The sequence below is a fragment of the Monodon monoceros genome, unplaced genomic scaffold (assembly GCF_005190385.1).
Source record: "Monodon monoceros isolate NGI ecotype Baffin Bay Population unplaced genomic scaffold, NGI_Narwhal_1 Super_Scaffold_20, whole genome shotgun sequence".
Classification (NCBI taxonomy): domain Eukaryota; kingdom Metazoa; phylum Chordata; class Mammalia; order Artiodactyla; family Monodontidae; genus Monodon; species Monodon monoceros.
The window spans coordinates 122934086-122947546 of record NW_021703777.1 but is presented as its reverse complement, the minus strand read 5'-3'; the positions used below and the strand labels follow the sequence as shown (position 1 = coordinate 122947546).

At 38.4% G+C, this 13461-nt stretch overlaps 1 protein-coding gene across 1 annotated transcript in view; it reads right to left on the bottom strand.

Moving 5' to 3' along the window:
• The window catches only part of INTU (inturned planar cell polarity protein), a 72855-nt gene extending 60422 nt beyond the window's left edge, over window positions 1-12433 (bottom strand). The window contains exon 1 of the mRNA XM_029235922.1: window positions 12203-12433. Coding sequence (XP_029091755.1) covers window positions 12203-12348 — 146 coding nt within the window. The 5' untranslated portion in view covers window positions 12349-12433. The remainder of the gene's footprint in view (window positions 1-12202) is intronic.
• Window positions 12434-13461: the final 1028 nt, after the last annotated feature.

Below are 13461 nucleotides of genomic sequence, written 5' to 3'. Positions count from 1 at the left end.
ACAAAATTATTATTATTAAAATGATTCAAAGAGCATTAAAAAACAAAAATACCCATCTTAGGGTAACAGACCTAACCACAAACTCTACCCTGTTCAATGTTACGAACAGTTTACCTTTCAAACTGCTATCTTTAAAGCAAAACTGGTTACAGTGGAAGAACTAACATGTGGAGAGACTTTTCAGAAACATAGCTGTAATATCCTGGCACGATATAATTTGTGTTCTAATCATTCAATCAGTTAGAAGACATCTGTTTTCTGCAGTGTTTATTAGCAATCTTGGTTCTTTTAACTTAAAAGTCAAGTGTCTCTTTCTAAATACTGTGAAAATTCATCCAAAAAATGCACTATTCTATTAATCCAAAAAATGCACTACTCTATTAATCAGAAACTAACCACTACGCTGGTCTGTAGTTGGTAATTAACATAGAATTTTCAACTATATATGAATGGTTAAAAAAAAAAGGCATAACTATCCCCAGATATCAAAACTAACATTTCTTTGGCACTTGCTGGTTCCCAGTGTGTGGCATCATTTTAGGCACTTAGCACCGCTTACTGTGGATTATTCACCATTATCAGTTGTTTTGACTATATCTGTCTGTACCTGCAGAAATCAGTATTTAATATCTCTGTAGTTTTACTCTGATGAGTCTAAATAACTGTGTTCCCACCATAAAAAATTTAGATAACAATGTACCGTAATTTAAAATGGCACAGGGACTTCCCTGGTGGTCCAGTGGTTAAGAGTCCGTCTTGTAATGCAGGGGACGCTGGTTCGATCCCTGGTCAAGGAACTAAGAGCCCACATGCCACAGGGCAACTAAGCCCGCACACCACAACTAGAGAGACCGTGTACCACAACTACAGAGCCCACATGCTCTGGAGCCCGCATGCTACAACTAGAGAGAAGCCCACATAGTGCAAGGAAGAGCCTGCGCATTGCAACAAAAAATCCCGCCTGTCACAACTAAGACCCGACGCAGCCAAAAGATAAATTAATTAATTATTTTTAAAATAAAATAAAATAAAATGGCACAATGAAAATATCATAATTAAACACAATTACTTATGAAGATATACATTAATTAGAAAAATGAATGAAATTTACTTGCTTTATAATCTCACCCTTTTAATCTGGTCTGTTGTTCGTATGAGAGATACGTGACGCCAAAGAAACATTTTTCCCTCTCTGCTAAACATGAAGATGGTTCACCTAATTCTCTAAAATCTGGAATTTATACTTTTCTTTTTTTTTTTTTGGGTAGTGTGGTGTGGCACGCAGGATCTTAGCTCCCCACCAGGGATCAAACCCGGGCCCCCTGCAGTGGAAGTGCAGAGTCTTAACCACTGGACCACCAGGGAAGTCACTTATTCTCTAAAATATGAATGCGAAACCACTTTTTGGTTATGATTTAAAGATCCCTGCAGGTGGAGGTGCCACGGGGGTGGCATTCAGTTGTAGAACAAATAAACAGTGCCAGGCATGGTGGACAGTACTGGAATTACAAAGATGAATACCTCAGTTCCTTCTCTTGTCTAGTGGGGAAGAGAAACTGAGAAGGAATTCATGACAATACACATGGTAGGTGCAAAAGAGAGGTCATCCAGCTTAGCCTGGGGTTGAGGATGAGGTCAAGGGAGACTTTCTGGTAGAGGAGACCCCAGAGGTGAGTTTTAAAGCAACAAGTGTCTGGGGAGGAGGGCTTGGGGAGCTGAGGGGGAAGACAAGAAGAGAATCCCAAGCAGAAGTACCAGCACAAGCAAAGGCCTTGAGGGGTAGTCCCCATGGCCTATGTGGATAACTAAAGCTAGTCTGCGGTTGCCAGAGTGGAGGTGGTGAGGTGGGGAATGACAGGAGAAGTCTAATTTTGCAAGTTGTAATTTTGCAAGCCCTTTTGGACCCTGGCAAAGGGTTTGGGTTTTGTTGTGTAGGTAAGAGAGTATCAATGAAGAGTTTTAGGTAGAGGGGTTTACATGTTAGAAATCCCTGAATAGATCTACTTTGACAGGACAATAGAAGAAGGAATTGAGGTGGACAAGATTCAAGATAAGAGGCCAGGGGCTGCCCTGGTGGCGCAGTGGTTGAGAATCCGCCTGCCAATTCCGGGGACACGGGTTTGTGCCCTGGTCAGGGAAGGTCCCACACGTCGTGGAGCAACTAAGCCCGTGAGCCACAACTACTGAAGCCCACGCGCCTAGAGCCCATGCTTCACAACAAGAGAAGCCAACACAGTGAGAAGCCTGCGCACAACTAAGAGTAGCTCCCACTGGCCGCGACTAGAGAAAGCCCATGCAACAACGAAGACCCAACTCAGCCAAAAATAAATAAATTAATTAATTAAAAAAAAAAGATAAGAGGCCATTTAGGGGGCTGTTTCCGTAGTCCAAGCAAAGATGATAACTAAGGCAATTGTAGAGGAAATGGAAAGTAGGAAAAACATTTGAGAAATGCTTGAAAATCACCAGGATGTTGAGACTGATTAGATGCGATGATGAGGGAGACGAAAGAACTGGTGTTGACTAGATTTCTAGTTGGTGACCGTACTTTCATGTACACATAAGCACAGACTCATTTTATATAAATGGGCACGTAATTATCATACATGTTATTCTCCCTTCCTACCTTTCACTGACATGTTAAAAATCTGTGTTCTAAACAACAAGGTCCTACTGTATAGCGCAGGGAACTACTGATATATTCAATATCCTGTGATAAAGCATAATGGAAAAGAATATGAAAAACAATATATATATGTATAACTGAATCACTTTACTGTATACCAAAAACAAACATCGTAAATCAACTATACTTCAATAAAAAAAATTTTTTAATCTGTGTTCTTATAATCATATAAAACATATATAGGGTTATTTGTTACTGTTTGTTTTGAAAAAGTAAGTGGAATCTATACATACACACACACACACCCCTTCATCATTTATCACTAAAAAAACAATTTAAAAACCTCTAATGGCTACATTAAGGGATGTAGCATGAGGGATGTAGCACATTTGGTCACTCACCTAATGATAAGCTTTGTGTTCATTTTTTTTTTTTTTTTTTTTGCCCCTATGGACAACAATACAGTAACCATTCTTTTTTTTTTTTTTTTTGGGTACGCGGGCCTCTCACTGCTGTGGCCTCTCCCGTTGCGGAGCACAGGCTCCAGACGCGCAGGCTCAGTGGCCATGGCTCACGGGCCTAGCCGCTCCGCGGCATGTGGGATCTTCCCGGACCGGGGCACGAACCCTTGTCCCCTGCATCGGCAAGCGGACTCTCAACCACTGCGCCACCAGGGAAGCCCAGTAACCATTCTTTTATGTAGGGGGATAGAGAGATAGATAGATAGATAAGGTAGGTGTCTTTACCCTAAAACTATACCAATTCACGTTTCCACCAGCAATGAATGAGATCCACTTTCTTAAGCTCTATGTTTAAAAAATATTTCACTTTAAGCAGAAGAAATTTTTTTAAAAAGGGAGAAATTAAAAGAAGGGAGAAAAGAGACAGGAATAAAGACAAGGAAATGAACATAGGAAACTGTAAAAGAAGACAAAACATATAGTAAAAAGAAAATGACCTGAGAGGTCACAGACCTTGGTTCAAACACTGTTCTATTGAGATTTTCACTTTTCTAAGCTTTAGGTTTCCTTTTCCAGAAAACAGATTATAGCTACCTCACAGGGCTGTTATCAACAGCAAATAAAATAATGTGCCTGGCATGGTAAAGGCCAAATAAATGACAGTTCCCATCCTCTTGCACCACAGTCAGAACTGGAGAGAAATTTACACCTTTATTAGATATAGCTCCTGTACTTCTGCACTTTTCCAACCCCTAGCAATAAATGAAGATGCCTCCAATGATCTCTACTAGATTCCAGGCTAAGTGCTGGTAACATATGAACCAAAACTAGATACTGCCTTTAAGGCCACAGTTCAGGATTCCCAAAAGGTTCCTTATTCCTACTACAGGTGATTACTTCCTCTTTAGAAAAACATCAAAGAGCATAACTGATTAACGTTATCAGAAAGTTTAACAGAGGTGGAAAGACTGTACTCTCAAACTAGTTCTATTAGAATGGAGGGGGTGTATTAAAAACAACAATAAAACAAAACTGCCAACTTTTCATTGTAACTATTTATTAATAATGAAATTAATATATATAGACACTCTTCACTCCAGGAGATGGAGATTAATCTTTCCTCCTCTTTAGTGTAGACTGGACTCAGTGACATGCTTTCAAAGAACAGAGTATGGAAAATGAAAAACAGCGACTTCACAGTGAAGAAACCTGGCAGACATCACCTTAACCAAGTGATCAAGGTTATGAAAAACAAGGAAGGACTGAGAAACTACTGCAGACCAGAGGAGACTTAAGGAGACGTGATGACTAAATGCCATATAATACCCTAGATTGGATCCGGGAACAGAAAAAGTTCAAAAGTAGGGGAATGGTGAAATCTGAATAAAGTCTAGAGTTTAGTTAACAGTACTATACTAATGTTAATTTCTTAGTTTTAAAAAATGTACCCTATTTGTGTAAAAGGTTAACATCAGAGAAAAACTGGGTGAAGAATTTACAGGAATTCTCTGTACTATCTTTTCAACTTTTCTGTAAATCTAAATTTATTCCAAAATAAAGTATTTTTTAAAGTTTTTTTTTTAATTAATTTATATATTTTTGGCTGCGTTGGGTCTTCATTGCTTCTCGTGGGCTTTCTCTAGTTGCGGCGAGCAGGGGTTACTCTTCGTTGCAGTGCGCAGGCTTCTCCTTGTGGTGGCTTCTCCTGTTGTGGAGCATGGGCTCTAGGCATGTGAGCTTCAGTAGTTGTGGCATGTGGGCTCAGTAGTTGTGCACGGGCTTAGTTGCTCTGCCACATGTGGGATCTTCCCGGACCGGGGCTCAAACCCTTGTCCCCTGCATTGGCAGGCTGATTCTTAACCACTGCACCACCAGGGAAGTCTAAAATATTTATTTTTAAAAAGGAATTAAATCTAGCAGTTTTAATTAAGATTTTTATAATACACGGGTTTCATTAATCAATATAAATATTCTTTCATTTTTTTCTGAGAGCCTATGGTGCAAGCTGCAAAGCTGTCATTGTGCAAATGTCTTTCAATGAGATTTTTATTTTGTTCATTCTACTTTGCTCTAAACAGAAATAACTGTATATTTATAGTCTGCCTGCAAAGTTTGACGGCACTTTAATTGGCCTCAAGGCCCTAAATGATGTGGTAAATGTGAGCAGAGTCCTTCTTACCAAAGAAAAACTTGCTAATTTGCAAATAAACAAGCTCACTTACATAAGCTCTAACAGTATTAAAGAAAATGAACTTCAGATAATGCTTTTAAGTTTCTCAATTTCTCGGGTGTTTCAAAATTCTATGTTGATACTAAATCTTTTCTTCTTCTTCTAAGTTATTGAATCTCTCAGGTCCTTAGATGCATTAATGTCAGCATTTTTCACCAAATGTAGTATCACAATTTCCTTGGCCACCACAAGGAAAAACATTAACAAAATAGCCAGCCCTCATGGCACATTTCCTTAAGGAAAACAGACTTTTGCTACTACTTCAAACCTGTTATAATACTTTTTTTTCTTTTTTTTCGTTTTAGTGGGGAAAGCACAATGTGCTTTACCAAAGTGGCCAACACATGTAGTTACATAGTTATATAGTGCTAATAGGTACAGCAGGACAATCCTAGGTACAGAGACAAACCACACAAAATAAAAACACCATGACAAATTATCATGGATTCTATCTGGGGCTTGTTCAGTAAGTACGGGTCTGCCTAATGCTTTTCTGTGTTTTCATTTCTGTGTTCTGTCTACCAGCAATATCTAATTTTCATCCCCGAAGCCTTTTGATTGTTTTCTAAAAGGAAACCATGATTTTAAGAGTTAAAATCTATGCTAGCTGTTATAGCAGCTTGAGGAGGTGGGGAACCTGGTGGGAGCTGATGATGCTGCTTCTAGCCCAGCAAGTTACCACTGGAACAAATGTGGAGCATGTCAGAGAAGAAGGGATCAGCCAGTGAATTACTAACTGTGTAGTCAATGCATGAAATAAATTTTTACATCAGGAACACATCTCCACTAGAACTATGCTAATAATGACCCCATTCCCTACCCCAGCCCTTCTGCTAAACAGGGCATGTCTACACATCACTAAGTTAAGGATACGATCTAACGCTGGTAGAACTGAAATCAAAGACCAGCAAATCATTTTTTGATAGGGCTTTATTGTGCTTTTAAAGATGTCAGATGGACAGAGGGCATCACCTAGCTGAAATGCAAGTGACAAAAGTGAGGAATGAAAACTGCTATAGGAGAAAAACTGTTATTGGAGAAATTAAGTCTAAGAGGGATCAAATAAGGTCCTACGAGAAGGTGGCACTTAAATGAAAACTTGAATGATTGTGACAGGAATCAGAGATAGGAAGAAAAGGTGTTTCAAACAGAGAACAAAGTATCAATAGGTATAAGTGTAGGTATGAAAGAAAATGTTAGGAATGAGAATGGGTGAATATTTCAGTGTAGTAATACTATGAACTGAATGTTTATGTTCCCCCAGAATTTATATGTTGAAACATTTCCATCCAATGGGATGGTGTTAGGAGGTGGGGCCCTTGGGAAGTAATTAGAATTGGATGAGATCATAAGGGTGCAGCCCTCACAAATGGGATTAGTGCCCTTATGAGACACAGGGAACTTGCTTCTCCTCACTGCTATGTGAAAACACAATGAGAACTTGCAGTCTGCAACCTGGAAGAGGGCCCTTACCAGAACCTGACCATGCTGATATCCTGATCTTGGACTTCCAGCCTCCAGAACTGTGAGAAATACATTTCTATGGTTTATAAGCCACTCAGTCTAGGATTTTTTTTTTTTTTTTTTTGGCCACACCACACGTCTCATGGGATCTTAGTTCCCTAACCACAGATCGAACCCATGCCCCCTGCAGTGGAAGTGCAGAGTCCTAACCACTGGACAGCCAGGGAATTAATTCCTTTGGATGTTTTTTAAATAGTGCCCAGAGCTAAGACAAACAGGAATACTGGTGACTTAAAGGAAGATCATCAAAGATGAGATCAGATAGGCTAGGGACAGATCTAAAAGAGCTTTAAAAAGCATCCTAAGGAATCTGGAGTTTATTTGGGAGGCCATCAAGCTTTTGAGTAGAAAAATGATTTAAAAGACTTTTCTTTTTTTTAGAGCAGTTTCAGGTTCACAGCATAACTGAGCAGAAGGTAGAGTGACTTCCCATATACTCCTTGTCCCCCCAGTTGCATGGCCTCCTCCATTATCAACATCCCTCACAAGAGTGGTACATTTGTTACAATCGATGAACCTACATTGACACAACATAATCACCTCAAATCCACAACTTACAATATGGTTTACTCTCATGGTGTACAATCTATGGGTTTGGACAAATGTATAATGACATGTATCATCCACCATTATAGTATAATTATAGTATCATACAGATACATACAGTATCTGTATAGTATTATACAGATACTATATGATATTATAGTATCATATAGTATCATACAGTTCCACTGCCTTAACACAATTGTCCTAATATTTTAAATTTTGAAATAAAAGTCAAAATACATGAAGGCCCATCAAGTTTCCCAGTACCAGGAAGATAGTTTTTGTGTTAAAGAAAAGCATGTCTTTTCTAGGTCATCTACACAAAGACTTCATTTCCAAAGAAGTAGAAATGCTTACACATTCAGCCTTTCTCTTTAAGTACTTGCCCCTTAGTATATAGGAGTCTTGAGACATCTTGTAAAACAGTAAATTATAACCAAGAATTCTCCTAATTCTAAATCCCTCAAGACCAGAGAAAACTTGATGAAACGAAAATGTTAACACTTTCAGGTTTTCTGACTCCTACTCTTAATCTAGTACTTATTACTCTGTACCAGGATGCCTCTCATAATAATCCGTTGAAAAAATTATTCCAACACTGCAAATGTGCTATGAATACTAACAGAATTAGTCTCATTTTCAAAAGTCTCAGTTATTTCAGGCTACATTATAAAGACATTCCATTGTAACTGAAGTGGTTGAATTCTCTGAATAATACAGTCATCAGCAAACAAACCTAAAGTATTACTGTTAGTTTTTAAATCTTGGTCTTCTCCTCCTGATCACAGGGATGACCTGGTTAAGCACATGGATATCTACTTCATTTTAGTTAGCTTCGCTGGTAGTATTCATGCATGTGTTTAACTCTACTTTTGATCCAAACTGCCACATTATACCTTTTTGTAGTAGGTTCTCTAAGAGAAAAATTATTTTAGAAAGCAAACTCTGGCAGCTGTATGGGAGAAAGACTGAAAACAGGAGAAATTAGAGGCACCCAGACCAGTTAGACAACTGGTGTATGGGAGATGCAAGGCAGTGCCTGTGAGAAGCAGGAGGAGGTGGTGGGGTGGATATCAGAAAAGCAAGTCAACAGGACTGGAGACTTACTAGATCTGAGGACCTGAGTAAGAAGAGAGTGAGGTCAGCAAATGAGATGGGCAACACTAGAGGAGAAACAAGGCAGACAATAAATTCTCTTCAAACATGCTGAGCTGGAAGCATACAGAGATGCTGGCAGAGAATTACCATGTCTCATCATAAACCTAGTTACATACTATTTGACTTTTTAATCTATATAATTTGATAAAAGAAAAATTAAATTAAAAGGAAAAAGTCAAGGTTCAGAGCAGGAGAGAAAAAGGAAAATATTATACTAAATTGATATTAATATATTGCATCACAACTTTGAATGAAATATTTTTATTCTTCGAGTAGCACATTCCCAAGTTAAAACCCAAGAAAAAGATAAATTTTGATATATCCATGGAATCCAATTCAGAAATAAAAAGGTAAGAACTACATCTAGGCAACAACATGAAGGAGTCTCAAAATAATTATGCTGAATAATCACAAAGAAAAAAAATAATTATGCTGAATCCTATTTAGAAATAAAAAGGAAATCCTATTCAGAAATAAATGGAATCCTATTCAGAAATAAATCCTACTCAGAAATAAAAAGGAACGAACAACATATAGGCAACAAAATGAATGGTCTCAAAAGAATTATGCTGATTAAAAGAAGCCAGACAAAAAAGGGAGTCCATACTACATAACTCCATTTTTATAAGACTCTAGAAAACACAAACTCAGCTATCATTACAGAAAGTAGATTAGTGGTTATAAAGAGTGAGGCAGGCATGAGTAGTATGAGGGAGGCACACGGGGAAACTTTTGGACGAGATGGATATGTTATCTTGACAGATATATACATGTCAAAACTTATCAAAGCTTAACCGTACACTTCAAATATGTACAGTTTATTGTATGTCAATTATACTTCAGTAAAGTTGTTAAAAAAACCCAGAAAAAAAAACTTAAAGGACATATTTTCCTTCTTCTCCAGTCATTCTTCTTATTGTCAGTGGAAGCTCCTTAGCATTTTATAGCTAAATTCTCTTTTTAAAGTATCCTTTTTTTCTCTCCATCAGTCAAGGCTTTAAAACTCGCAACAATAAACAATTCACTCTGAAAAATCAAAAATTTAAGTCATAAAATGGATGACTTTGGCCAACATGAACCAATGTGGCTTCAATGAGTTGGGTAATTGTAAACCAAAGCAAAGAAAGCATGGCATTATTGCAAGTAAATGTATGATTTCTGTTATTTCAACATTGAAACTAGTCAGGACTTCCCTAGTGGTGCCATGGATAAGACTCCATGCTCCCAATGCAGGGGGCCCAGGTTCAATCCCTGGTTAAGGAACTAGATCCCTCATGCATGCCACAACAAGAGTTTGCACGCCACAACTAAAGAGCCCACACACTGCAACTAAGGAGCCCGAGAGCCGCAACTAAGGAGCCCACCTGCCTCAACTACGACCCAGTGCAACCAAATAAGGAAATAAATAATTTTTTTTTTTAATACTGAAACTAGCCAACGGTTTCCTCAACCCAACCCACCCTCCAGTATTACCTCTGAAGCTTCCACAGGAACTTGCCAATATGCCAGGTTAAGATGTACTGCACCAATCTAAAAATGTTCTCTTATAAGTCTTAAACAACCCTATTAAAAGTATTATACCAGAATTACCCTAAAGACATTTTATCTAAAAAATGATAAACTTATTAATTCTATATTGACAATCACTTGCAGCTCAAACTGGTTTTCAGTTTCAAAGCATACAAGAAACAATGATAATTTCCAGAAAGAATATGCAGAAATTAACTAGAACCCTGAAAGTTCAGGATACTTTATGTGAATCAATAAGTAGCATAACTTCTTTAATAACCTCCATGTAGGCAATGAAAGACAATAGGCAATTCATATCTCTTAGTTTTGATGAGAAAGCTTAGGTTCGCCTCCCTATACCTTGGATCCACATGTTCCAGTGTCCTGTCCATGCTGGGAAGCCCACCTTTTGCATTGGTGACACTGCAGCTCAGGGAAGTAAATACCATAAGGAAGAAACAGAACAGAAGCCTACCTGGTCAGTGTATATCAACTCTCATGTCCTAAACACCAAGAAGCGACAGCCATAAAATCTGAATCTTGGTAGGACTTGAAATATAGACCAGCCAAACAGTTTACAATCGAGATTTCCTGTACTTTTATTATTAGGATGATAAAGACACTGGAATATGTGGAGTGATCAGTGAATGACTGATATAGAAAGTTTAATGCCCATTTTTTTAAAAACTAAAATATTATATATATGTGTGTGTGTGTGTATATATATATATATGCACACATGTATTCCAAATCACAAAATGGTTTGAAATAAGTTTTCTAACTCGAGTTCTCAGCTTGCTTATTTCCTAGAAAAAAGGACTAGCTCATTTATTCACTCATCAAAATCAATGCACCCCATTTGAAATCAGGTCTCTTAAATTTCTCCACTGACAACATTCGGCTGTGTGACCATGGGAATATTATAGATTCTCTCTGGGTTAAAAATGTGTGATTCTAAGATGTAGAGAAAGCAAGAATTTGAATCTCACACTGTCTATGGCTCCCATAGCAAGACCAAATAAGGTTCTACATAATCCATACTTCCTTCCAGCAGCCTTGCTCGATAACCATGAATTTTGTAATTATTTTTTAAACGACCACAGTAGAAGATTGGACAAAGTATTTGATCCTTAAATTTGTTCAAGTCTTCCAGAATATAATCTGTCCTCATTAAGCCTCTAGAATATAATTAAGCAGCCATTAGTGATGGTTTTCTCCCTTGTGCTTTTAAAGATAATGATAAAAATGTTTTACATACCTATGGGTGAAAATAATTGCCAAGTAACTGATACTCCTAAATACACATTAAATACCTGTAACTGTTATTTCTAAATACACATAAAATGTCATCCTAAAAATGACTATATATGGCAGTCACTGATTGATGTTTTGGCACCAGAACCTTTTCAATGCTAGTCATTTCAAGCTACAGCTAATTACTTTGACTTTTCTAGTCCATAGCAGTAAGGGATAAATTCCTTCAAAACTGAAGTAGCATTGGGTACTGTGAATAAAAATAACTTTTTCATTATTTTTAGGGATAAGAAAGTAGAAAATAACACTTAGATATTCTGTATTTAAAAATTACATTATAACATAAAATAGAAAACAAGAAAACCATGGGAATGTATAGGAAAATACAGCAGAAATACCCCCCAAAATGCTGAGAGGTTGTTCTCGATGGTGAGGCTAGGGTGGATTTTCTTTCTTTTATATATATATTCATTTTTATAACCAGAAAAATCTACATAACTTAAATAGTTGACATAAAACGTGGAGGGTGTCACTTCACTCTAAACACTGAGGTTAAAGTCACAAAGATCATGACACCAAAGAAGACACTGCGACAGAACAGAATTTTATGAACACTCTAACAGATAGATACACTCTCATATATTACAGAACCCACCACAAAGAAGAGAACCTCCTCCTCTGAAAATCACAAAAGCCTAAAGTAACAAAGAATGGCACAGTCATTTCGTCTCACATTATCACACAATTGAAACGTGGTGCAAATAAACCCCACTTATTATAGAACCTCAAACACTCAGTCTCTACCACGCCAACACTCTCGAATTCCCCCCAGCCCACGTGTACACTCTCGAGGCAGAAGGAATGAATTTAATTGTCCCTCTTCGAGAACCTTACTCGTAATCGGTACTTGTAGAGGAGTATGAACCCGAGTCGCTGACCGGATCTTCAGGATCACAATCCTCATCTTCTTCTTGTGAGGAAGGGTCTCCAGGGAGTCCCTCTGGGCTCTGACGTGAACCGCACAACGCCGGAGACGCCATCAGCAGGGACGCAGCAGCTACAAGTAGGGTAATTCAAATCTCGCAGCTACTGCTTACCGGGGCCGCCATGTTGCCTCCGCTCGGGAAGGGGTAGGGGACACGTGACCACCAATCCTCAGCTTCAATTGGTGGCAGCTCAGGTTGCCAGGGAGACGAGGAAGCTTCCCTGAGAGAACCGAGACGACTGAAAGGAGCCAATGAACTCGAACTTCCAGGAGGGTATCCTGGAGGAATGGAAGAAGCTGAAACTTAACCATTTCCGCTCTCCTAAACACTCCTTTGGAGCAGCGTAACTTATTAAAAGTGGCGGAGGCCCACTGTTTTGTTTTCTTGCGGTTTGCACTTTGTTTCTACGCTGAACAGCTCTCCAAAACCTTAGAGGCGCTCCGCCTGAGTTTCCCTTGAGGTAAAGAAAGCTACCCTTTACTTCTCCATACGCGCAAGGAATGGACGCCTTTAAGCAATGCCTTCTAGGTGTTGATGTAAATACGCGCCATTGTTTCTTTGGTTTTCTTATTGTTTCGCAGTGGCAAACATTTTAACAGTTCTCCCAAGCAGATGTTGTAGAGGTGCTTCAAACTGGTGCCCATATTGTGAAATCTACTGCGTGTTCATTTTCTAACTGAAAATTTTATAATTTTATGAAGTGTTATCACTGAAGTTGGAAGTGTAAACAGATAAAATTTACCTGTCATTTGCGAATACCTACATCAAATATTTTTTGTAAGTACAAAATAATAGCTAGCATTTATTGAGATTCAGCCATTGTTCTAATTACTTGTTCTATTCATATGTATATAAATATATAAACTAAATATCCCTATACTAAAATAAGGAAACTGAAACTTAGAGAGTTTATTCATCTTGTTAATGGTCACATGGCTAGCGGGCATCAAAGCCAACAGAGAACTGAACTTAAGTCGTTAACCACTAGATTATATTTACTCCTCAGGACCCAGTAATTCAACTATTAGAGATCTATTTTAAGAAAATAAGGGATATATGGGGCTTCCCTGGTGGCGCAGTGGTTGGGAGTACGCCTGCCGATGCAGGGGACGCGGGTTCGTGCCCCGGTCCGGGAAGATCCCACGTGCCGCGGAGCAGCTGGGCCTG